This window comes from Sceloporus occidentalis, unplaced genomic scaffold (assembly GCF_023333645.1).
Source record: "Sceloporus occidentalis isolate IW3139 unplaced genomic scaffold, rSceOcc1.0.p SCAF_154, whole genome shotgun sequence".
Lineage (NCBI taxonomy): Eukaryota > Metazoa > Chordata > Lepidosauria > Squamata > Phrynosomatidae > Sceloporus > Sceloporus occidentalis.
The window spans coordinates 1,491,683-1,519,665 of record NW_028317134.1 but is presented as its reverse complement, the minus strand read 5'-3'; the positions used below and the strand labels follow the sequence as shown (position 1 = coordinate 1,519,665).

Sequence of the window (27,983 nt, the reverse complement as noted above, 5' to 3'; positions counted from 1 at the left end):
GCGTGTAGGACTTGGTTCTGTCCGTCTCCTCCTGCGTTATACGGGCCTAGCCTTCATTTCTGAATATTTGAATGAGTAATGAAAGCCTTTAGCTTGTACCCAGTCGATGCCGTGGGTGTAGCTGCTGTGCTGCCCCTGCAGATACCGTCCGTTCAGGTTTGAGTGATGGCAGCTGTTATACCACCAGCCTCCGTAATACGTATTCGCACGTTTGCCTGGACTGGAATCTCTGTCCTTGGTGGAGAAGGGCATGTCGGCATGAACATCCAGGGAGTTTCCTAAAGCAGGTAAAACAAAACCATTTAACCAGGTGCTGGAACCAAAGAATATCATCATCCGGAGATCAATGATCTTGGGCAAGATACATGAGGGATTCCCGTAAAACAGATGCAGCGCATCATTTATTCTCCTACAGCGATGGAGACACCCACTTGAAGGTCGCCATTGTAGGAGATCATGATATTTACCTAAAGCAAGTGTTTGAATTAAGGTGCGACCTGCTTTATGGCAGCGCATGTCTTTAAATGCCTGGCCGTGGCGTACCTGCGTTACCTGTAGCGCTGGGCCGGGCGATGCCTGCGTTACCCATGGTGTTATACCGGGCCGTAGCGTTCCTGCGTTGCCCATGGTGTTATACCGGGCCATGGTGTTATACGGGCTGTGGCGTACCTGCGTTACCCGTGGTGTTATACCGGGCCATGCTGTACCTGCGTTACCCATGGTGTTATACCGGGCCGTGGCGTACCTGCGTTACCCGTGGTGTTATACAGGGCCGTGCCGTACCTGCGTTACCCGTGGTGTTATACAGGGCCGTGCCGTACCTGCGTTACCCGTGGTGTTATACAGGGCCGTGCCGTACCTGCGTTACCCGTGGTGTAAACTCCTAATAGCAATTTGTAATGTTCAGACTCTCCTAAAATTTTGAAAGACGCGTATTTGGCAAAATATTTTTTCGCTTCAAAGTCCTGTAGGTCGATGCGTAATTCCCACGTGCCTGAAAAAAAGGTGGAAACGGGAGCCGTGTTAAAATAAGCTACTAAAAAAAATATAACTGATGTATATTAAAGCATATTTTGTCTGTGAATAGGTAATTGAGCCGACATCTATCCGTTAAACGGGAGAGACTGGGAAATGTACAGAACGCTTCAGGTGCCAAAAACGAGATGTACAGAAGAAATCATAGGCCTAAAATTTTATGTAAAAAGATCACCTGATGAGGTCAGCATACGAAGATTATCATTTCCCAACCAAAACTCGTTCAAAGTGCTGCCAAACCCCATCTTATAGGAATTCCAGTCCCCGAAAAAATCCACCGAGCTGTCCCACCGTCTCTGGAAAACCTGCACAAAATAAAAAAACAAAACACTGAGATCAGACATCCCCCGTTTATAAATACATTCATTAACATGCCAACCGGAAAAGCAATACGGTATATATTTTTTTACTTTAATTATTTTTTCCCCCAAGTATCTTGAAAACTGTCATGAAAAAAATTTTTTTTAATCACCGACAATGACCATTGTAGAACCAGATTTATTATTTTTTTTTTATTTTTGTGCTAAAACATTTTTCTCCCCTATATATACATATATTCCTAGAGGGAATTGTCTATCTTCAAAGAAGGATGGACATATAGATATAAGTATAACTATTTCTTGGCTTTTATCACTTTCCTTTTTTTTTTTTTTTTACATCACAATTGTGTTTTTGGGGGGGTCACATATTGACGATTTATTATACAAATATATTTTATATCTATATGATATTTGACACACTTCATATATTAAATAGAATATATTTATTAATATATATTACATTATAATATTATATTTATTAAATACGTTAAATTTTCGTACTGATTATATACCATTGTGAGATTTTTATGAATGAAGAGCATTGGATCAAACGGTAAATGGAATATATATTGTAAAGATATTTTCTACATATTTCATCTTCCCTGCTGAGCACTTACGATCCAGCCTCCGCCGTCGGTGTGCATATCACACAACACCTTCAGGGGCCGTTTGCCATCCGGGTATATTGCGTACCAGTCGCTTAGAACGCTTCCCTGATCCAGAACCTCCTTACAGTTCCTCGGAGCTAAAAGCGAGAATTAAAAACACAATACGTCAAATAGTTGCATTTATTTGGATTCAAACCCAATAAGTAAGCAATAATAACGGTGAGTTTGCTGTATAACAGGAAGAATCTAGAATACAGAGGTAATAAGTACGTTACGTGGATTCATCCAATAAACAATAAAATAACGATAAAACGGATCCAATGAACGGGCATTAAAACACTCTGATTGTCTGGTTGTGTTAGTGTGAGTGCCTGGGTGTGTGTGCTTTAGTAAAAAGATTGTGAGGAGAACCGGTGTGTCCCAAAAATAGTGTGTGCTAAATAAGGAAATCTCTAAAAATACTTCCCTTTTGTTTTCTCACAGCTGCCTCCTTAAAAACAACTCTCTCCAGGTGTTGTAAAGTATAGGTTCAATTTCAATAGGGGGCGCTCATGTAAGAAAAACAAACGAAACAACAATAGTGTAGACCGTTCAGACGATACGGTGTTAATTATATTGCGTTAGTTGCACTCACAACAGTGCTGAAGATTTGTGTCTGTTTCTCATTCCCGTCTCATAGCAGCTCGTGAAAAAGGTAGTAAATGGTTGCACTCACGGAATCCAATGCACATACAATTATGTGCAAGGTGCACTCAGGGAGGGGGGGTAGGGGAAGCCCACGGTGTCCAGGATCCCTTCTCCAAATGTCGTGGAATTTCAGGTCCAATCCCCCGAACGCTGTGATACAGTGCGGCAACTTCTTCCAGCCAGGGAGCGGGAAAACCACCCCCAGAGAATAAACAACTGCTGCTTATATTTAAAAATATAGATTTATTATGGGAATATCCCTTTTATTTAAATTTTAAAAAAGTACTTTAAGATATATAAAATATAAATCTGTAAAATTCAAACGATTAAGTGAAATAAAAAGTCTTTCCTCAACGCGTTTCGGCTTTAATGGCTTCCTCAGGAAAAAAGTATTTGATCGCTTCTTCCACTCTTTTTATGTGTTAATTCGTTGTATTTTCTTCCATGTACGCTAGATGGCGGTGCAACGTTGTTTCCCAGAACATGAGGACGTGTTGTACGCACATGTACACTAGGTGGCGCTGTTACGTCATTCCACAATACGTGAAGACGTATTGGAGGCTGGATGTGCGTACTGGCGTCATTCTGTTTATACGCGTCCCCATAGAAACGGCTTCTCCTTCTCCGTAGGGCTGTCTCTTTTCTTGGTGTTGCATCGGGTCCTAGTGTCCTGCTGTGCTGTGAAGTGCAGATGGTAAGCAATGACATTTGAAGACGGATTAACATGAAGGTAGTATAAACGCTATAGGATGTAAACGTTTAAGGATTTGATTGCATGAATGAGAAAACATTAAACGTGGATATATGAACTATAACTAAACATACTATGGGTTTTGTTTATACATAAATGTCTATATGAATCCAGGGAAAAGAGAGCAATAAGGGTGGAAAAGTGCCAAACAATAATACAAAATACGAAATATTGGAATTATGTATAATACATATAATACATATACAATGTCTATTCCCATGATTCAAAATTGATTAATTGAGAAAACAGGACATGAATTACAGTATCGCGGGACACCGTGTTTAATGCTTGAATTCTTAATGTTCCCAAGATGTTCCTAAATTCTTCCTTTAAGTGGTCTGATTGTTCTTCCCCCATACTGTGCACCACATGGACATTGTAATAAATAAATTACAAATTTGGTGGTGCAGGTGATGAATTTCTTAATTTCGTATGTAGTCCCTGTCCTATTACTGATAAAACTGTTCGTTTTCCTTGGTAGGTAGGTGCACATCTTGCACCTACCGCATGGGAAAAAAACAATGGGTTTCTTGCCCAGAAAGGTATTAAAATTAATTTCTGTTTTCTTTGTTGGGAGGAAAATGTTTTTCAAATTATTTGTGTTTTTTTGTATATGATTTGAGGTTTTTCCAGTAAGAGGGGACCTAAAATGTCATCGCTCTTCAGGACATGCCAGTGTTTCCGCAATATCTTTTTAATGTGGTGAGCCTTAGTATTATATTCCTTAATGAATGAAAAACTTAAATCTTTCTTGTTCATATTATGTTTGGGCTTTCCTTTTAGTAGATGAGATCTATCCATTTGTTCCACTTTCTGTTGACTTCTCGCTAATAACTCTATTGGATAGTGTTTCTCCCTAAATTTACTTTTAACATCTGTGGTGTGTTTAATAAAGTCCTGGTCCCGTGTACAGTTCCTCCTTATTCTCATCATCTGTGCCGTGGGGATGTTATCTAACCATGCTGGGTAATGACAGCTTGTGTAATCAATGAAACCATTGGCATCGGTAGCATTTTTATAATTTCTGGAGCATTGCCTTCTGTGAATAGTTCCACATCCAAGAATTCAACACTTTGCTTTAGTATGTTGAAAGTAAATTTTAGGTTGTATTGGTTCTAGTTGATGTATTCTATAAATTGATGTAATTTATCCAGTGTTCCCCTCCATATAATTAACACATAATCGATATATATCTCTTCCACAGCACCAGGTCTGCTTCAAATGGATTGTTGTGCCATATCTGTTCTGCTTCCCATTCGGCTACGAAAAGGTTGGCGTAACTCGGCACGAGCCTGGCACCCATGGCTGTCCCGCATGAATGGCGGTAAAACTGGTGTTCACACCAGAAATAGTTATATTTCAAAATAAAATCCTTCCGATGTGTTGCATGTTATCTCCATGTTTAATGCTATCTCAATGAGTAGTGTTATGTCCATGTTTAATGCTATGTCCATATTTAATGTTATCTCTATGTGTAATGTGTGACAGTGTAAACCCCAGGGAGATGCTTAGTGTGGCATTTGGGTACAGGTGCTATCCAGATCGTAAATATGGGTCCCTGGGGTGGAGCAATTGGAGAGCAGGGTGGGCCAATGCTCCGTTTCCCCATGCTGTGGAAATGCCATGCCGAGTTTTCCAGGAGGCAAGAAATCTGCAGGATCCGGTCCGGGATTCCAATGGGGCCGGCATCAGGCACAGGAGCTGGACATTAAAAACCCCTGGAGCTTGATACTCAGAGAGACTGTTGGGGGAAGAGGAAGTTCCCTGTGCTCCCAGGGCAACGAGAGGCCCTGAAGAAGACAGTCCCTGAGCCAAGTGAGGCAATACCTGCCTGGACGTTCTGTGTGTTGTCTGGGGGAGGTTTTCCAGAGCCTGGCGTAGCTGGGTCTGGCTGGGAGGTTGAGGTAGTGGGTGATTAGGCTGGTCAGTCTGGACCAGCATAGTTCAGTTAGAGAGGGCTCCAATAGGGAGCTAGGTTTTCTTTTGCAGGTTTCACAGATATGCAATACTTTTATCCAGCAAAAAGAAACTTCACGTCCGGATCATCAATAAGTCGTCACAAACACATCAAGGCCATCCTCCCTAAGCATATGTATTTCAGCCAGCAATACACAAGGGCACATACCGTGCAACAGTCAAACAGCGGTTTTTGGGGTTTAAGCGGTTAAAATAAGGAGAAAAAAAAAACAAAAAAAAAATTACAAAAAAAAAAATGAGCTGCTGTTCCTGGCTCTAATTGCCCTAGAGGACTGTGCTTAGGACCCCTAAAAGTGACATGTATGGCCCTCATGCTATAGGGTTTGTCACATATGGTGGAGGATGCGGGCAAAGCACTGCTATGGTCTGTGGGCAGAAAGCAGGAACCAACAAAAAAAAATGAGCTGCTGTTCCTGGCTCTAATTGCCCTAGAGGACTGTGCTTAGGACCCCTAAAAGTGACATGTATGGCCCTCATGCTATAGGGTTTGTCACATATGGTGGAGGATGCGGGCAAAGCACTGCTATGGTCTGTGGGCAGAAAGCAGGAACCAACAAAAAAAAAATGAGCTGCTGTTCCTGGCTCTAATTGCCCTAGAGGACTGTGCTTAGGACCCCTAAAAGTGACATGTATGGCCCTCATGCTATAGGGTTTGTCACATATGGTGGAGGATGCGGGCAAAGCACTGCTATGGTCTGTGGGCAGAAAGCAGGAACCAAAAAAAAAAACAAAAAAAAAACACGCCTTATTTTTAACCGCTTAATCCCCAAAAACCACTGTTTGACTGTTGCATGGTATGTGCCCTTGTGTATTGCTGGCTGAAATACATATGCTTATGGAGGATGGCCTTGATGTGTTTGTGACGACTTATTGATGATCAGGACATGAAGTTTCTTTTTGCTGGATAAAAGTATTGCATATCTGTGAAACCTGCAAAAGAAAACCTAGCTCCCAATTGGAGCCCTCTCTAACTGAACTATGCTGGTCCAGACTGACCAGCCTAATCACCCACTACCTCAACCTCCCAGCCAGACCCAGCTACGCCAGGCTCTGGAAAACCTCCCCCAGACAACACACAAAACGTCCAGGCAGGTATTGCCTCACTTGGCTCAGGGATTGTCTTCTTCAGGGCCTCTCCTTGCCCTAGGAGCACAGGGAACTACCTCTTCCCCCAACAGTCTCTCTGAGTGTTCAGCTCCAGGGGCTTTTCATGTCCAGCACCTGTGCCTGATGCCGGCCCCATTGGAATCCCGGACCGGATCCTGCAGATTTCTTGCCTCCTGGAAAACTCGGCATGGAATTTCCACAGCATGGGGAAACGGAGCATTGGCCCACCCTGCTCTCCAATTGCTCCACCCCAGGGACCCATATTTACAATCTGGATAGCACCTGTACCCAAATGCCACACTAAGCATCTCCCTGTCACAAATGCTATGTCCATGTTTAATGCTTTATCCATGTATAAGGCAGTGTCAATGTTTAATGTTATCTCCATGTTTAATGTTATCTCTATGTGCAATGCTATGTCCATGTTTAATGCTATTGTCAGGAACCACTTTTTCGCTGCCTGAACCATGGCTTTTTTTATACCTGTGGTGTTTAAATCTGCTACCACTAGTGGCCGCCCTCTGGAGCACTCAGAACTCAGGTGTGCCTTGTTACCTGGGTTGAGCCCTAGCCAATACATCCAGCTGGGCCTTGTTACCTGTGATTACCCTGCCTTTATGAACCTGCCCTGCACTTCAGTCAGGGCCTTTGTATTGAAGTCTATGGATCTTCCTGCTGTGGCTCGGCACCTGTACTGTTCCTGGTTCCCTGCTTTGTGTCCTGATCAAGCGGACTCCCTGCTTTGTGTCCTGATCAAGCGGACTCCCTGCTTTGTGTCCTGATCAAGCGGACTCCCTGCTGTGTGTCCTGATCAAGCGGACTCCCTGCTGCGTGTCCTGATCAAGCGGACTCCCTGCTGCGTGTCCTGATCAAGCGGACTCCCTGCTGCGTGTCCTGATCAAGCGGACTCCCTGCTGCGTGTCCTGATCAAGCGGACTCCCTGCTGCGTGTCCTGATCAAGCGGACTCCCTGCTGCGTGTCCTGATCAAGCGGACTCCCTGCTGCGTGTCCTGATCAAGCGGACTCCCTGCTGCGTGTCCTGATCAAGCGGACTCCCTGCTGTGTGTCCTGATCAGGCGGACTCCCTGCTGTGTGTCCTGATCAGGCGGACTCCCTGCTGTGTGTCCTGATCAAGCGGACTCCCTGCTTTGCGTCCTTCCAAGCAGACTCCCTGCTTTGCGTCCCCATGAAGACCATTCACCTACATCTGTTACGATCACCTGAGAAATCCAACAAGCCTGTTACCAGTATGAAAAAGGAATCTTCTAGGAAACGTGAACCCCTTACCACAACCGAATTGCAACAAAGGCGTGATGATGAGGCTTGCTTTTACTGTGGCAAAAAGGGACACTGGATCACCCAATGTCCTCTGAAACCTCCCAAACCCTCTGTACTGATTGAACAGTCTACGTCACAAGCACAGAGCTCTCCTAAAAGGGGAAGTAGCTTTATTCCCCAGGACAGTGAACCCATGGAGTATATACCACCCCTGGTGATTCCTGATGCTTCTCAAACTCCAGTGGATGTCCAGGTGAAGCCTGATGACTGTTCTGTGATGGAATGCAGCTTCTGTGATTCTACAGTCTGTGGCAGTGTGGGTTGCTCCCATATGGATGAACTTCCTATTGCTTTCTGTTCAGCCATGATTGCAACTCCTATCACTCTTACCTCAGCAAAGTGTGATGCACCATAGACTACCATAGCCCCTAATATCTCCTCTGGACTGATAGCAAAGATTCATGACCCTATTCCATCTCTGAGGAGGAAGGGGCCTTCCATCAGTGCTTCCCATACCAAGTCTGCTTCTCCTGTTTTGAACCAGTGCAGTTCTGGTACTACCCCCCTGCCCCCAGTAGTGCCCTGGGTACAGGGCAGCTATGTGACCCCTGGTACATGGAAAGAGAAAGCACTGAATCATACCTTCTCATCAACTTCTTCAGCATCCAGTCCTAATTTGGCCTATGATTGCACCACAGATAACCTTTCCTTTGATTGTGTTATTACCTCTAATGGCAATATAATCAGAAATGAAGACCTGGAGATCTGTGAACAAGCTTTACCAGGGGCTGCTGTGGGTCATCCTCTCTTGCTACACCACTACTCTGCCTACAGAACAATACCAGAATCTGAGGCAACTGGTTCGACAGTCACTATGGCAGAGGGCTGTTATATGCCGGGGTCAGTGTCTTCCAAGCTCCGAACAAAAGATTAGAGACCAGCGGGAACTACGCATGTCATTCCTGGGACAGCAACCCCAGGAGCAATGGGTATCCGAATTGGACAAGCTGGTCCAACAGGAGGTAGAGCTGGAAAATTACTATAGGGCTCTGCAGTGGTATACAGAGAAGAATGTTCTCCAGAGGGCTATGACTTTGGTGGCCCAGGATTATTATGGGATAGTCTTCAGGATCCGGACTTCGGAAGTACAGCGGAGTGGCGGATTCAGAAGATGCCCTAACCCCAGCTGAAGCGCTGGCAACAGGGCAGGGCATCGCTGGCCTCTGCCCAGCACACACCAAAGCTGCAGGAATTCAGGGAGATACAGCGGCCGACCCGCCTCAGCAGCAGAAGCAGGGAGGTGGAACAGCCGGTCCATCTCCCCAGCGGCAGAACCTAATTCCGGGACAGGAGGAACCTGACCTCCCTCCTCAACGGCAGCAGGAGCACCAGGGAGGGGATGCAGGAGACATAACTCCCCAGCGGTACCCGGAAGATGGCGCAGCCGGCCCATCTCCACAGGAGCAACAATTTTGGGAGGGCATTGATGGGCCAAATGAACTGACTGACTACGGAGTCAACCCGTTTGGGGTTTCCTCCTGTGTCAGTCCAATTTGGAGGGGGGAGAATTGTGACGGAACCCTCAATCACTGGGACCACTGGAGAGGCCTAACTGCCAGCCTCCTCCCTGTTGACTATGGGCCCTGGGTTTGTAAAGACTTTTGTGGCTACCCCCAGCAGTATCATCTCATCACTGGCTGAGGGGATTATCTCCAGCATACAGCCAGGATCTGCAACCAGGGAGTGACTGCCATTGTTTCAGTTTAATGTTGTATAAATCAGTCCCCCGCCCCCCATTGTATTGTTAATCTCGTTACTGCCCCTGTTGTCTCTGGGAGGCAGATTAAGGGGGGCAGTTTGTGTCCCAATATCTTATTTTATGTAAATGTGTGTTTTGATGGATATATCCAGCCTTGTGTGTCCGAAATAAATCAGTCTTCGTTTGGTTTTACCCTACACTGAGTCTCGGCTAGTGACTGGGGAACCGGGGAAAGTGTGTTGTCCCAGGCTAAGGGAGCACAAGACAGCGGAGGTAGTCGGTCGGACTAGACAGCTCCATGACAAATGCTATGTCCATGCTTAATGCTATGTCCATGCTTAATGCTATGTCATTGTGTAATGCAATGTCCATGTTTAATGTTATCTCTATGTGTAATGCTATCTCCATGTGTATCATTATCTCCATGTTTAACGCTACTCCCATGTGTAATACTCTGTCCATGTTTAATGCTATGTCCATGTTTAATGCGATGTCTATTTTTAATGCGATGTCCGTTTATATTGAACTGATGATGTTAAGGCAGTCTATTAAAGGGAAAGAGCTTGCGGTGGAGGCATAATCATCCACCGAAGCTTTGTGCTTCCGTGTTGTCAATTACGTTTTGCCTTTTCTTTTCTACAGGTATAAATACACAGTTAACCTCTTAGTGTCCAGAGGGAAGGACAATCTTTCAAGCCATGGTTCCCCAGAGGTTTCCACCCTTAGGTGGTTTTTCCTCTCCTGCGTGCTGAAAGGTGACTCTTCGTGAGTCTCGAGGTTGCTTTCAGGCCTAATTAATTGGACTATTAATTTTGTAATTAATAATAAATAAATTAAATTACCATCAGTTTCTGTTGTGTTTTTTATACTATTGACTAAAAGTAGGTGTAACCATATGTAATAACAAAAATGAATGGAGTTTATCCAGACCAATGGTTCGGCCCAACCAGTGTGTATGCTAAAGAGCTGCAGGGCTGGCTTCCTCAGGGCCCTTTGCCAGGTATTTCATGCTTTATTAAAAAACACCAATGCACAGGTGTACAAAAAGGACAATGTATGAATTTAAAAGGTTACAAATTTGCATCAGTGCGTCTCATGTTTAGACGTCACTTACATCTTCACACACATCATAGTTAAACATTTAGAATGAGTAATGTTATACAAAATACTAAAACCCCATATTTTTCATATATATCTAAACCCTCACTAAATCAGTTAAATTGACAGAACATACCCCCAACAACAATTCAGGTGTCCAGATTGTATATGCATTTCGAGCATTTTAATTGGGCTTATAAGGTGTATATTGCTGTTTTGGAACTGTTTTTTTTTACATTTAGTATGTTGGGTTTGTAACTGGAAATTTTAAACAAAGAAGCCATGAACACCACCCAATCTAGGATATGTCACTAGTGGTTTCAGGACACAGTCCAAGCAGACATTTGGCCACCAATCACTGCCGAAATTAGCTATAGAAATACTTTGTTGAATTTTTTTTCACCAACGCTTCTGTGTTTTTTAGAATTTTTTTGGCACAGGTTATGAGTTATGGCAGAGAAATCCAGTATGTGTTTTTTAGATTATGGAAATACCCTACATGCATAGGTTTTTTTACATTATTTTTTTTTTTTTTTAACTTGTCTGGAACAAACTTTTTGATAGCTGCGTAGAGTTTTTATATAGGTCATGTGCCATCAAAATACCCTACATTTTCATCTTGTTTTACTAAGTTGCAGCAATCCTACGGTTTTTTTGTTTTTTTTTATCTCAATTCAAATCTCCATTTATTCAAGGTATGCGTAAAGACAAGTTATAGTGTGTACATAAGAGGAATGAGAGACACCTCCCACGTTTGCACAGTAAAACAACGGTCCGCTAAAACAAATCGGTAAGCATACCAGGTTCCGAAAGACTCTAGAATGAACAGTGAACAAGACCAGATACGGAGAGGAGATCAACATACTGTGATTGTGTCAGAAAATACAGTATTACAAAAATACAGAAGTATTAATAAAAAATAAACATAACTAAAACAGAATCAAAACACTCCAGGATGTCATTGCAATCCTACTGTTAAAGCAAAAGCAGAACGATATATATATATATATTATTGAACATTTCCAATTCCCTATTTTTGTATGATACAGAGACCTGGTAGAGAGGGACAGGAAGGGCAGTGGTACCTAAGGAGTCTGTCCTAATACCTTTTTTTATAGCAGACTTTTTGTGCGTTTGGTGGGGGGATTGTACAAGGAAAATGCCATTTTTGTCTTTGGATCAGAGGATGTTTCTCAAAATCTTTAGCTGGAACTGTAGAAAAGTGTAATTCTTTCCAGTTCCAAATTTATCTTAAAGTACCTATGTATTAAACACGGAAACTTGGGTCAGGTAGATCACAACTTTTGTATACCATGTTGTGGTCTTGCCTAACACTAGGTAGGGATGTTGACTTTGATCAGAAAGGTATACCCCACCACGTTTTATTGTTATTGATAATGCACTGTGGTTTTGGGAACTGTGCATCACCCTTACCTCTGACATGTACCAGCACCAAACTTTCATTGTGTATGGAGGAGAGAACATACTCTACATGTCTTCACAGAGCACTTTTGTTTTGGGTACACCAATTGGTGGATGGAAGCTTTTTAGGCTGGGGTGTCATATATATATAAAAAAAAATTAAACAACTCCGGGCTGGTATCGGAATTATCTACCTGGATACCAAAGGTACATACATTTCTAGTTTCCTATTTTTCCTTCTTGCTACATAACCCTGCACCCACTGATCTTTATACTTTTTTAACCTGGTCCATGCTATAAGCACATAAGCTTTCTAGACCTCAGAGGTCTTTTCGTCACCATTTCTTCTGTAGGAGAGACCTCTGATGTCCAAACATACACCTTTCAATAGAAATCATACAACGTATGCAGTTAAGTGTCCATTTTGCTTGTGGAGCTCAGTAAGAACAATACCAAGACTTTGCTACACTTTTAATTTTATTTCAAATATTTTAAATACACGATGGATACTTAACATAGACACAACTGTACAATGGAACTGACAACATGTTTATATTGTTTTAAAGATACAACACCTGGCTTCTTCAAAATATACTTAATGAATTTTTTTTTAATTCAATCTGAATCCCGTTATGAGCGATGTATTCCTGGTTTTCATCACATTGGTTACAGATCTTCAATTTTATCTGGCAAGTGGGTCCAATACAAAAGCCCGACAAATGGAGATATTATTATATTGTGGAGCCTTGAACAAGTTTTCTAGTGTGAACTCTTAATTCAACTCTTTCTTATTCATTTATTGAATATCAATGCACTTATTTCACTTTTTTCAATTGTTTTTTTTTTCTCTCTAATTAATGATATAATTCATTATGTTTACTATGTTTTCGACATGGTAAGACGTGGTAAGTGGTAACTAGGTACCGGATAATTTGAGTTCCTCTAGACATATATACAGTGCACGCCGTCCCAGTGTCCTTAAACAGTTTGGTGGTTTCATGGTAACGTGAAAGTGGCCATACCAAGTCAGGACTCTAGGAACGGAGCTTAGAATCATGTTGATGCATTGTCATCTTTAAAGAGTTTCTTCTGAATCAATGTCATCGGGAAGGTTCATACAGGTTATCAGAGAAATATAGAGAAGAGCATCTCTGGATAGCTTCATCCTACTGATGGGAATCTCCGAGCGTGGTTTCTCCTTCTCTGTAACATAAGTTACATGCACCGGGCCTTTGAAGTCAGTTGTGGAGATGTTGTCATGTGTGTTCCGATTCATGTTGACACTTGAGTACTTCTGCGTACTCTTTGTAAGAGGAGTCACAGCCACCCCAACGCCTGTGCGAAGGACAAAGAACCATTTAAACAAGTGATATTCATAAACTGAATCGCAAATCTGATGTCATAATCCAACTCCATGAGTAAAATGACTACATTAAGCTTATTGCACGGCTTAGGGACAGCATTAGAACTCTTTGCTGTGTGATATACATGTATGTTGTGCGGATATATATATAGGCAATAAAGCTTGCTAAAATTGTATGTAAATACCCTTCTGCCCTCAAGCGTTACCTGCAAGAGGAGTCCAGACCGCCCAGTATAGGGTTATAGATTTCCACATATCAACACAACTATTTCCAAAGTGGGCAGAAAAGTCGCTTCCTGCCATATACGTGCCAGCCTTCCTACCGCCTGACACATCGCATCTCTCCCCTTCTTCGCAGCATGGGCTGAACGATGACAAGCGCAGCGCACATACGAGGTTCTCTTCCTGGGTACAAATAAAATCTTAGCTGCCATTGGCTGCACTGTTCAGCTCTGGAGTTATTTTTGTATGATTGGTCAATACATAACAACTCCCCTGCAATGCATGTGTTCTTCCTGTGTGTAAGTGTAAAGTGTCAGAGAAATGTATGCCCCGGGGGTATCCTAATCTCATTCTATTGGTGAGATTATTTCAAGTGTCACAAATCAGGGATTTGTATTGTTAAAGTGATGCTAAAAGGAAATTTGGGGCTTTAGTCATGATTTTGGCCATCTTGCCTTTGCTAAGGTCACAGACTCCAGCTTTTACTGACTATATCTCCCCAAATTAACTGGATCAAAAAAAACACCCATAAAAACTTCCTATTGCACAGAATGGTGAGTGTGTGGCTTTGTAAACCAGTGGCCCTCCGGGAATTTGCCTCGTATGCCAGATGACCAGTCCAGGCCTAGGTCTACTTCTTAAAGGGAGCTAGAACACATTTACAGAAGGGGGTACATAGAAAACTAATACAAGTCACATAGAAAGGATCCAGTTGTTAAAGAGGAAGAGAGATAAAGGGGAGAAGAGAGAGCAGGAGAGATAAACTGAAAGGGGGAGAGAGATGTGGACAAAGGGTGAGGTATACAGAAAGAGGAAGTGGAGAAAGAGGAAGAGATGTATATAGATGGGAGATGTGAAAACGGAGAGAAAGAGAAGGAGAGATAGGGAGAAAAGCAAGAGATAAACAAATGGGAGAGATAATGAGAAAGGGGAGGATCAAAGAGGCGTCTGTCTTCTTATTTATATTTATAAATACTCCAAGCTCCAGCTCTTCCATTTTGTAACGGAGAAGGACTGGAAACATAGGCGCCATCAACGCAGGAGGGGGTGGCGGTTCATGTGTACGATGGGCTCACATGAGTCTGCCCACGAGGCGGCAACAAAATGAGGTTTTGCCTAAGGTGGCTAAAACCCTTGCCCCAGCCCTGAGCTGAACACATCTCCCTACATGTGATATACTTACAACAAGTCAGCTCTAGCACTGGATCGGTGAACACTGCAGGAGAGGGTCTATTCAGACCCCCATGCACAAGCACGATAAGCATTCCCATTGATTTGAGTGAATCAGTGGCAAACAGTGACCACAGACGAGGAGGGAAGCTGCAGCAACAGGGCTACAACTTCTAGGTCATATAAGTGCTCTATTGCATTTTAGTTTTGATGAAGGCATATTAAAGTAACCTTCACGACAATGGCTGCTTAGCTATGATTTTCGTTTTTCTCATGTACTGTAACCACTCACATTATATATTGGGGGGGTTCAGGACAAGAAAATATAAGAGTCCATTATTTTGATCATATAATGTATTAAAAATATATATATAGTAAAAATTGAAAATGCTTTTTACTACAAGAACTAATGAAAATACCTGCTAAATAGATTTTAAAATTTGCCCTGAGTTTAGAAATACCCAATGTTTTTGTATTTTTGCAAGTTATAGGGCAATAAGTACAAGTAGCATATTACTATTTTTAGTAAAATGTCCCCTTAAGTTCTACACTATTCACATACTATCCAACATGTGATCCATGTTGGAATCTTGGACCCAGACTCGCATAGCTTTCTACCATTTTGTTGGTTGCATGTAGTTGCTGGTATGTTTTCAAAATCCAGGCCAATCTTCTGCCCCAATTCTCATGTTTGCAGGTGAACTAAAAGCCTGTGTGATACCTAAAACAAAGTCCACGTTAGTGACCCATTTCAATATAAATGTTTATATTAATGTATTTGCTAAGAACAAGACATAATTTATTATTCAGAAAATAAACTCTCATTGCCAATATAGCTAACTTAAAGATGTGTGTAACATGTAACACTGAAGTTTTATTTGATAAAGAAGGAATGGCCATTTGAAGTCACTGTGCTTAGTCGAGTTTTAGCTGATTGTTAAGATAAACCAACTCTGAATTCATACTTCTCTCTATGTAAAACAAGCGGATTGAGAGTATCTTTTTAAGCATGTTTGCAGGGATCAGTTGAACATCAGATAATCACTTGTAAATTCCTGGTGGATACTGTGATGTTCTTGTACTCAACGTGTAGCTCTAAACTAAGCAAATGTACTAAAAGTTGCAAACATACTGTATGTCAAAAAAAATAAAAAAATCTGCTTCATAGGTAGTTTAAAATAACGCATTTTGACACATTTGTGTCTACAGTGCATTACTCCAGTTACCCAGGAACGCAAATCAAAAACTCTGTAATGGCATTAAATGTATCAGTAAATCAGACTAAAGCTTCCAGGGATAGTGATAAAAATCTTTATCATACCCTTTGTAAGATTCTAGTACTGGTTGTTTTTCATACCCTCTTTATAAAAGCCTTGCTATATGGAAAACAATTGAATAATAACATCTTGGTGATACTTACATTACATTCTTGGATATACACTATATGGACAAAAGTATTGGGACACATGACCATTACACCAACAGGGATTTTTATGACATCGCATTCTAAATACATAGACATTAATATGTAGTTGGACTCTCCTTTGCAGCTATAACAGCTTCTTCTCTTATGGGAAGGCTTTCCACAAGATTTTGGAGAGTTTCTGTTGGAATTTCTGCCCATTTATCCAGTAGAGCGTTTGTGAGGTCAGGCACTGATGTTGGACGAGAAGGACAGACTCACAATCTCCATTCCAGTTCATCCCAAAGGTGTTTGATGGGGTTGAGGTCAGGGCTTTGTGCGGGTCAGTCAACTTCTTCCACACTAAACCCATTTTTATGGACCTTGCTTTGTGCACTGGGCACAGTCAAACTGGGATAGGAAAGGGCCTTCCCAGGGGCATAACTAGAAACCACGGGGCACTGGTGCAGGCCCCCCAACTGCAACAACTAGTCTGTGCCTTCCCCTTACCCTCCCTTCCAACATATGTAAACACACTTACACAAATTACAGACACTTACTCATACTCACTGACACACACTCCATCTCACCCCACTTACGCAATTACTCATCCATGCTCGCACACACAAGTATACATCTATGCTCACATACACGCACACACACAAGAACACATCCATGCTTTCACACACAAGTACACATCCATGATCACACACACCTACAAGTTAACATCCATGATCACACATACACGTGCACAGGAATGCTCATACAGACACACACATATTATACATATATATATATATAGATTTATTCACGGGTAATGCCTCTCGTTTAGACTTAATCTAAAGTAACATCATGGCTGCTGAGGTTTATACTGCCTTTTCATTAGTATGGTCAGTTCTATAAGAAACCTGCATATGTAGCTTAGAATGTAACCTCATTGATATAATTTGTTACTATGGAAAAGTTATACTCCGCTTACATGATTTCACGTTACATCACTTTTTTTCTTGGAAGCTTCCAAGGTGTTGCCTGTACTCAGCACCATATGTGGAATATCACCTTTAGGGATAAAACATTTTGAATAGATGTCTCTCTGAATAGGGACACCATATTGCATGTATTGTTGTTTTAGAGGACTCTTTATCGAGTAGAGTGTCTCTTTATAGGACTCCTGTTATGTAATCACAGTCTTCAAGCCTCTCAAATCATCCTGCCTTTACACAGACATTTCGCTTTGTATTTATCAATATTGCTTCCTTACACAATACCTTTCGTCCATGGTCTATCCGTTTCTGTCTTATCACAAAGCATAAGATACAGGAGAATATTAACCTGAAAGAAAACCGAGGCATTTATGTTTCAATTGTATACATTAGGTCGATAAACTCACAAGCTGTGTTTGCTTGTCAAGTAGCGTATGATGAAGTTTAATATACAGAACCAACCTACAAATGTATATACTGTATTTTCTCGATTATAAGACGAGGTTTTTTTCAGAGCAAATGCTCTGAAAAATACCCCTCGTCTTATAATCAGACCTCAAATAGGTCTGACTATGAGACAACTAAGATCCAGATCCCCCGCAGCTGCAGGGGTCCTGGATCCTCCTGTCTTCCCCCCCCGCCCCACTTACCGGTACTTCTGAGTCCCCTGTGTGCAGGGCCGGACTGGCCCACCGGGATACCGGGAAATTTCCCGGTGGGCCGGAAGGTCCGTGGGCTGGGCGGCCGGCAGACTAACCATGAAGACAGCTGCTGAGCGGCTGCAAATGGCATTGAACGCCTCCCTCGGTGCCAGGGGTGGGCTGGGCAGGGGGGGCAATTGCCCCCCAGGCTGCCCGAAATCTAATCAAAGCGGCCGCTGGGTGCTGATGCGGCCGGCCGGCATCGGCACCCAGCAGCCGTGTGCGATGGCCGTCTAGTGATGGGAGCAGCGTGAGGGGTGAAAGCTCCGCCCCCTCGCACTGACCTTTCACCCCTCACGCTGCTCCCATCACTATGCGGCCATCAGATTGCTGGGAATGTAATCTGAACGGCCGGTGCGTGCTGATGCCGCCGGCCGCCTCTGCTTCAATACTTTTTTTTTACTTTATATGGCAAGCCGATCCAGCTTACCATATAAATAAAAAAAAAGTGTTAAGGTAGCTCCGGCCGGCGGCATCAGCACGCACCGGCTGTTTAGATTACATTCCCAGCAGTCTGATGGCTGCATAGTGATGGGAGCAGCGTGAGGTGGAAGCTCCGCCCCCTCGCACTCAGACTGCTGCAGCACCGGATGTCAGGTCAGTGGCATCCTGTCAGCATAGAGGAGAACAGTGTGCAGCTACCAGGAAGTCAAGAGAAGTAGAAGGTGAGTAAAATAATGTATTTTTTGTACTGTATAATGTTTTTTGTATTTGTTAAAAACAAAAAAAATCGGCATGTGTGTGTATGTAAGTGTGTCCCCCTATATGCCACTCTGCCTCCAGAAATGCCTTATACCCCCCCTATATGCCACTCTGTCCCATGATATGCCTTTTAACCCCCTATATGCCAGAGTTGCATATAGGGGTATAAGGCATTTCTGGATGCAGAGTGACATATAGGGGGTCAAAAGGCATATCTGGAGGCAGAGTGGCATAAAGGGGGTTAAAAGGTATATCATGGGGCAGAGGAGCATATAGGAGGGTATAAAGCATATCGAGGAGGCAGAGTGGCATATAGGGGGCATAAGGCTTTTCTGGAGGCAGAGTGCCCCATGATATGCCTTTTAACCCCCTTCATGCCACTCTGCCTCCAGAAATGCCTTTTAACCCCCTATATGGCAGAGTGGCATATAGGGGGTTAGAAGGCATATCATGGGACAGAGTGGCATATATTATTTTTTATTTAATATGGCAAGCTGGATCGGCTTGCCATATAAAGTAAACAAAAATGTCCCATGATATGCCTTTTAACCTCCTATATGGCAGAGTGGCATATAGGGGGTTAGAAGGCATATCATGGGACAGAGTGGCATATAGGAGGGTTGAGGCATATCAGGGAGGCAGAGTGGCATATAGGGGGGTATAAGGCTTTTCTGGAGGCAGAGTGCCCCATGATATGCCTTTTAACCCCCTTTATGCCACTCTGCCTCCAGAAATGCCTTATACCCCCCTATATACCACTCTGTCCCATGATATGCCTTTTAACCCCCTATATGGTAGAGTGGCATATAGGGGGTTAGAAAGCATATCATGGGACAGAGTGGCATATAGGGGTATAAGGCATTTCTGGATGCAGAGTGACATATAGGGGGTCAAAAGGCATATCTGGAGGTGGAGTGGCAAAAAGGGGGTTAAAAGGCATATCACGGGGCAGAGGGGCATATAGGAGGGTTGAGGCATATCAGGGAGGGAGAGTGGCATATGGGGGGTATAAGGCATTTCTGGAGGCAGAGTGACATAGGGAGTAAAAGGCATTTCTGGAGGCAGAGTGGCATATAGGGGATTAAAACGCATATTATGGGGCAGAGTGGCATATAGGAGGGTATAAAGCATATCAGGGAGGCAGAGTGGCATATAGGGGGGCATATGGCTTTTCTGGAGGCAGAGTGCCCCATGATATGCCTTTTAACCCCCTTCATGCCACTCTGCCTCCAGGAATGCCTTATACCCACTATATGCCACTATGTCCCATGATATGCCTTTTAACCCCCTATATGGCAGAGTGGCATATAGGGGGTATAAGGCATTTCTGGAGGCAGAGTGGCATATAGGGGGTTAGAAGGCATATCAGGGGGGCAGAGTGGCAAGCCTGGGGGCAGAGGTGCATAACTCGGGGGTAGGTTGTCAAATGAAAGGAAATAAAAACCAAACATGTCTCAATCATAGCTTTTATTAAATATGGAAAAACATAGTCTACATGAATTAATAAAGAAATAAAAGTTTCTTACCAGAATACCGTGAAGAATAATGTGATCAGTGTTTTGTTCCACTGAATAAAATGGAACTCTTTCATCTAAAAATGTTCGCAGTAGTAAATGTTTTGATCCCATTATGTATAATGTATTTCATTTATTAGGGCCTTTTAACACTTTTGCTTTCTGGCATTTTAATACAAATAATGAGATAAAAAGAATGGCACATACTGTGACTCGGGTGTGTATAAGGGGTGCGTGTGGGTATAAGAGCTTCACCGTGAGATAAACTATATGGGGCTGGTCTCCAAATTTTTCCAGGGCTGCTTTTCAGTCCCAGTCCGGCCCTGCCGGTGTGCAGCTGGGGCAGCGTGTAGATGTTCCCCGCACCGGTGCGGCAAATTCTCTCTGACAGTCGGGGAAGGTCTGCACGATGGACGCAGACAACCCCCGCTGCTAGCCACACTTCCTTCCGGCTGCAGCGGAAGTTGTTTACGCGAATCGCATAGACATCTACACGCTGCCCCGGCTACATGACAGAGGACTTAAGTACCGGTAAGTTTGGAGGAGGGAGGGGGAGTGTTAAACGGGGGGGCATAAGGCATTTCTGGAGGCAGAGTGCTCTGTGAAATGCCTTTTAACCCCCTCAATGCCACTCTGCCTCCAGAAATGCCTTTTTAACCCTCTATACGCCACTCTGCCTCCTGAAATGCCTTAAACCTCCCTATATGCCACTCTTTCCGATAATATGCCTTTTAACCCTCTAAATACCAGAGTGGCATATAGGGGTATAAGGCATTTCTGGAGGCAGAGTGGCACATAGGGGGTCAAAAGGCATATCAGGGGGCACAGTGGCATTTAGAGGGTTAAAAGGCATATCATGGGGCACAGTGGCATATAGGGGGTATAAGGCATTTCTGGGGCAGATGTGCATAACTGGAGGGCAGGTTGGAAAATAGAAGGAAATAAAACCAAAATATTTTTCGTAATCATAGCTTTTATTAAAAAAAATAGTTTACATGAATTAACATTTACCGGTAAAACTTTTTTTCCTATAGGGTCGTCTTATATTCAGGCTTTTTCTTTTTTTTCTTAAATTAATATTCAGATTTGGGGGGTCGTCTTATAATCGAGCAAATACGGTATTAACTATATCAAACACCTGTGTTTTTTTGTTTGTAAATAGGTTTGTGAAGAAGTGTATATAATAAAAATACTATATTTTATAATTGCACTGGACTTTTTTCTGCCTTTAAGAAGCGGTTTACATGTTACCATATTTCTATGTAAGACTACATTTTGGTTCAAAATATTACAGAAATTATATTCAAGGTTGCCTTTCATTTAGACCTCTTCTGTTGCCCCATGAGTGTGGTGGACGATTACCTTAAGATGACATGAAAAACCCCATGCCTGGGCAACAGAATCCTGGTAGCCGTTTAATACAAGTCCCTTGCTGCATAAGATCCTGGACCAGGTTACACGTAACAAATTGTTAAGCAAAAAGAGAAGTTCAATACTGCATGAAAAATTAGATTAAACTTTATTATTGGTATACTCGTTCATACAATTAAAATAAAATATTTAACAAGCAGAGATAATACAAGTGTTTTTCTTCTTTACTTGTGGCAGCAGAAGATTCTGCAATAGAAACAAAAGACTTAATATTAATGGTTATAATGGCAAGAGGTCAACCTGAAGTCCATCTTTGTGCAGGAGATTATGCGCAGAAAATCTTTTTTTTTTATATATATATATCAAATAGGCATACCTGGGAACTCTCTGTGTTTGACCTGGAGATCTCCAGTTGAAGTACCTACCGGTTCCTCCGGGTCTCGGGAGCGGGGTCTTGATGCACCCCGCTCCCTGCCCATTTGCCCTTTAAATGGGCGTGTTTCAGTCTAATTTCTCCTACCTTATTTACGTATTTACCTTCAGTATTAGCCAACAACCTCTATTGCCCTCTTTCCTTTCCTTTATTCTTGTACTTTTACTAATGCTCTATTTTCAGTCCTTAAACTTGGCTTACTTCTGTCTATCTTCTTCCTCTGCTTCCTCTACCACCACTGCTACCTCCGCTATCTTGACTTCCTCTTCTCTGATGCAATGCAAAGAAAAAAAGTTGCTTTACAAAGAGTTTTAATTAGCATGCTTGTGAACTAATAAAATTCCTCCTTGTTTTCGAGGTTAAAGAATAAGATTTACTCTCCAAATCAGGGGCGTAACTTGAAACCTCAGGGCCCCGGTGCGAGAATCTATTAAGGCCCCCCCCACCCCCAACCCATCTATCCCTTTCTCACTATCTCCCCTCTCCCTCCCTACTTCCCTTCTCACAATCTACCCTCTCCCTCTCTACACCCCTTCTCACGATCTCCCCTCTCCCTCCCTAACCCCCCTTCTCATGATCTACCCTCTCCCTCCCTACCCCCCTTCTCACGATCTACCCTCTCCCTCCCTACCCCCCTTCTCACGAGCTACCCTCTCCCTCCATAGCCCCCCTTCTCTCGATCTACCCTCTCCCTCCCTACCCCCCCTTCTCACGATCTACCCTCTCCCTCCCTACCCCCCCTTCTCACGATCTACCCTCTCCATCCCTACCCCCCCTTCTCACGATCTACCCTCTCCCTCCCTACCCCCCCTTCTCACGATCTACCCACCCACTCCCTCCCTACCCCCCTTTATAAAACCTATAAAACCCACATAGCTACTGTCTCATTTCTACACTCATGAAAAAAAATGAGATGTCCCATTGAAAGAATTCTTTTATACACAGGTTATTCTTAATTCTGTTTCCTATTGGTAACTGTATTTAACTCTTTGTGTTTTGTGAAAATGCAGCATTTAGTAGCAAAGCAGGAACAGCGAGCCGGTCCAGAGTTACCCGAAACATTCCTGATTACACAGAACAAAAGAATTTCATGAAACTGTACTGTCTTCCCTGTTTTTACACCGACACTGGTTAGCGCTAGCAAAATACCACTATAAAATCTAACATTTCATTTAGTAAAGTACAGGCCATTGGATTTAGTGACCTGATCTGAGCAAATCCACAGCGCGGAAGCACTTAATTAATCCCAGCGATCCACTTCATTGATTACAACCTACAGTGCAGCATCTCAATCAAGTTGGCACCTGGTGGGGAAAGACGAGACTTGGGCAACGTCCTTTTATTATCCGTCTCATGAAATGTTAGGATAACGCATTAATTGCACTGTATTTAGTTGGTTCATTTACAATATATATATATATATATATATATATATATATACGTAGATATATATTGTCTTGGTTGTTGGCTGAAGTTGACTGATCCATTATATATTTCATTTACTAAAACCTAGAACCATCATTTTGTATTTCAACAATAGTTAGATCTCACGGTTGCCAATCTTTTGCCTTTTTTGTGTGTTTACAATATGGGATAAATTAACTGAATTCGTCGCCCAGGAAGCCTTAGGCACATTTCTTCTTTAGCGGACACAATGTAGCCTCTTGGGCGACGACTGAGGCTCCTGTTGCACCAAGCTTATGCTAGCCGGTTAAAAAGGGAGATCACCGAGCTCCCCAACCGGCCCACCAATACTATGAAGGACTGAGAAGAGTCTGATCAGATACCAAAAACATTGTGCATGCCCGTTAATAAATAATAACAAAATGATGTCATCATCACCAGTGTCAAACGGTTTACTTGTGCATTAAGAGGATTCTGAAGGCCACCTACACCATTTGGTGGCTAGAATGGACCTTGGAACATCTACTCCATCATGATATAGTAGCTATTAAACAATTCCTCCAGGACTGTTTAGTAGCAGGACTGTCAGAGGATTAACGCACCGTTACCCCCGAGGCTGCATGGGCGTAAAAGCTCGCATATTTCTTTTGTTTAATATGTTACCTTTTCCCAGCACGTCTACCTCTGAGTCTTCCTAGAAGAACTCAGCAGAGCAGGAATTTTATTTAATTAAAAAGTCTGGGGACAATTGCTGAAAAAAGTCGGTTAACGACAAAACGAGACGAGAAGCAGCTCTGCAGAACAGAGTTAATTGTACCCCGGAAATTCATTTTCTTTATCGTTCTAAAAACTTAAAGCGATGGCTGCGGCTGCACCTGTCACCGTCCCCAATGGAGACATTATTTTATCAGAGACGACGAGATCTCCAAAAGTCATTAACATCAGCGGAAAAGGTCAGGGGTAATTTTTATGGGCAAATTCAGTGCTTCGTTGCAAATAGCTGCTCCAGGACAGGCTCGGCCGGCTTATGATCCTTTCACATTTACCAAGACCACAGTCTCATGATACCCCAGCCACAATTAAAGTGCCACCCTTCCCTGACGCAGCCACATTCGTCTTTAGTTTCTCCCGTCCAATGTTGCATTTGTTCGTTCATTATTCGGACGAAACGGTAGAATTCAGCATGAAATCACAATCAAGTCTAGTGAGGATGGCTCTCCACGTTTGCTGTTGGCTTCCCTGGAATAATCTATACTATTTCAAAATATTCTAGATTCTTTTACTTTTGGTAAAAATAGAACTATGGTGGGTTTTAGCAGTTTAGGGGTGACTAATATATATAATCAATATATACAGTATATATATATATATATATTAATTTGTTATCCTTTTAGCAACATCATTTCTAATTAGTAATTACTTTTCTCATCTTTAATGAAATCTCAGAATTTCAATAATCCCAATTCTATGTTCCAAAGCATGTTTTGGAAACATTGGCTATAATCCTAAATAGGATCACAGAAAATAAGATAACCCCCCACACACACACCTATATATAAATATGTGACATTTGAGGCAAAAATTCAGAACAGAACAACGGTTTACCTGATTATTTTATTATATTATTTTTGGGATGGGACATTCAGTGTTACTAAAAGTGATGTTTCTAACACTAATTAGTTTTAAAAGTGTTGAATTCTTCTCTTATTCACGTAAGCACTAGCTCTGTCCCAACTCCGTGGGAACCCGGCCGCTGCGGGCAGACTTCTACAGGTCCACTCTGTGACCGCTTGCTTACAGTAAATCTGGATGTTTTACTGGATTTGCTTGGTAGATGTGTGCTTTTCCCCAGAAAACCACATTTTGTCATGTGTAACGGCAAACGTTTTCTACGTTTTTATAACGGCTGTAAATCCTGAGCACATGTCGGACAGCGGAAAGAAAGACTCGGAGATTCACATTCCAAGCGCTCAATTAGCTCTGTATTGAGGTGTAGACATGGATACAAGGCCAGCGAGACTTTACTGCCAGGTGGGAGAATTATTGGTTATATATGGGGGGGAGGTTTGAACACAAGGAGACCCTGTGCTGAAGTTTTAAAGAGGGGCAGCCACGTTGTTGCTCAGCGGGAACTTCTCGCTTCCTCTGGAATTCCAACTCGTCGACCATCCACACGGCGCCCCTTATGTTCTCCACTCTCACAAAACATTTATGGAGGCTGAGGTTGTGTCGCACTGCGTTCTGAGGGAGAGAACATGGGGGGGGCATTAAACAGACTGCAAATACCTCCATCTGTCTACGTGCATTATCGCTCCATATCCCTGGCTTACTGGGAAATACTAAAATTCTTGTGACGGAATGTACAGAATAAGGATTTCCAATAAACTTCAATGAAAACAAGATGACGAGGGGCAGTTAAATTTACCCGTAGCTGTAATAATCGTCATTCTGTGTGCTTTTGTATAATAAATGAAAAATTTGGTGCAATTTATAAACAGGACTAGACCAGGTACCTCTAGGGTGGGGTGGACAGAACATTGAGTGGGTGGGGCCTGTATAGGAGGGGGTGGGACTTCAGCCACACAAAGGTATTATAAAATTAGTATAATTATTATTATTATTTAAGGGAGAAGAGGATGAAGAGAAGAAATATTCAGGAAAAACAAGAAGCTAAGTAAATGGCAGGAAAGGTGGAGTATGGAGAGTAGTGGGTAGAGAGAACAATAGGGTCGGTGGGGTAATAGTGGCACAATTAATGCGTGGGTATGCCCAAGAATTGTGTCAATGACAAAAACATTATTAAAAAAAAAATCATATGTCTACGCAGCCTTAAGCACATTTATCTAGAATCACTCCAGAATTACTTTCCAACAGCCCTGACCTTTCTTTTATCAATGAGACATTCGCTTCCTCCGTACCTTGGACGAGAAACTGAAACCTTGCTACATCTGCCGCTTTAGTTTTTCTGGTACGGAAGGAGAAGGGGTCCTGCTCTTGTAAGCTTACAATCTATTCCCTAACATGATCTCTACCAAAAAATGTTTTACCACTGGTGAAAAGAGTCCCTTTTCTGCGGGACGATGCCGATTTAAAGCCAATGTTCAGGGTAGATGCCCCAGTTTGGTGGGCAGTGGGGATCAAGGACTGGTTGAGGAGATCCCCTGATCACCTCTGATCTCCCCTGACCAACCCAGGGAGCTGAAACTCCATTGCAGCGCAGATCTCCATCACAGCTCTCACGTGGCCACAGAGCCGAGCCAAGGAGTGCACCCGGGGGCCATTCAGACGAGGAGCGCAGCGCGAGGGGCAAAGTCTGTGCCGGCTGAATCCGGCATATTTATTTATTGGTTTCTAACCTACTTACCATACAATGGCTCAGATGTTCCAGAATCTCCTTTGTCTCCTGTTGGCAAAGAAAAGCACCAGAGATTATTAAAGCAGAAGAGGTTTCCCATTTATAACGAATATAGATGAATGTAACGGCTGAACCGCTCCATTCCAGAATCAGGAGTCCATAACCAAGGAGATCCCGCTGAGGACGTTACCCCTTCTGAAACAGATTTGTACGAAGCGTGCATAAAAAGCGTAGGCGTTTTTTTTGCCTTTGTTTGAAGAAATTTACCATGTTGATGCTGTTGTCCCGATTGGACAATCAGAATTTTATTTATTTCTGTTTGTAACTAAAAATTTGGAGCCCCCGGTATGCGGCAGAAATAATGTGACGAAACGCGCCATAATACTTTCTGCGCCATAATACAGAAATAGCCCATCTGGGTCCGAAAACCCATAAGGACCATACTTAATGCATAGTTAAAACACTAAGATAACTTATACATTACACAGGGCCAGCTGATCCTTTCCCGCAGGAGATGATCGCTGGCGTTGCCCTTCCTGATGCATAGCGAGGTCAGAGAAACTCTCTCCCAGGCTCCATCTAGTGAATACACGGCTAGCTTTTAACCCCTTAGGGACAATGGGCGGTCCCTAAATCCATTGAAAACAATGCATTTTGAGCCTGTACATGTACGGGCTTTATCATTAAGGGGTTAAATATCTTTCAAATGAATCAATTCCAGCTCGTTTTCCCAGCATCTCCCTAAAATGTACATCTGCCGATAAAACACAATTTTTTGAAATGTACATAAGCGGCGAACAAACCTTTTGGCCCTGGGGGTCCAACTTTGCCAGGTTAACATACAGATCCTTTAAGCCCTAAAATAAAAAAAAATAGCAATTTAAAATATATTTATATCATCGCTACTTTCCTGTATGCCTTCGTTAGTAATTAAATTATGGGTAATTTAGTGGGAATTCTACAATAATGCAGTGAAAATACGGCTGTGCTCCGCACTCACCTCGCTCTCCCGACAAACCGGCTTCTCCCTTTTGACCAGGAGATCCAGGGAAGCCGGGACATCCTCTGAGAATAGCCAGCTTGTCAGAGTCCCCAACGCCCAATATCTTCACGTCTGAGGATATAAGAGTTACTAGTCAGAGATGTGAGACGGAAGAACGTGACATTAACTAGTACTAGCCATCCGGCACGTTGGGCAAGTGCCACATACTCTGCGGCAGATCGGGTGCTGCAGCATGATATGCTGGACCAAAATGCTGGTACCTAGGCATGATGGGACTGTGCTCGCTGTGATTGCTGTTAGCAATCACACTCCTATCAT

The 27,983-nt window shown here is 42.9% G+C and overlaps 1 protein-coding gene across 1 annotated transcript; it reads right to left on the bottom strand.

Annotated features, from left to right (window-relative positions):
* Nucleotides 1-36: 36 nt before the first annotated feature.
* Nucleotides 37-27,933, bottom strand: LOC149280551 (ficolin-2-like). The gene is made up of 7 exons (XM_089500404.1): nucleotides 27,873-27,933; nucleotides 27,663-27,776; nucleotides 26,672-26,710; nucleotides 1,973-2,100; nucleotides 1,211-1,340; nucleotides 860-994; nucleotides 37-278 (listed from the first exon to the last, which is right to left on the bottom strand). The coding sequence occupies exons 1-7, from the start codon at nucleotides 27,931-27,933 to the stop codon at nucleotides 37-39; spliced, it is 849 nt and encodes a 282-aa protein (XP_089356530.1).
* Nucleotides 27,934-27,983: the final 50 nt, after the last annotated feature.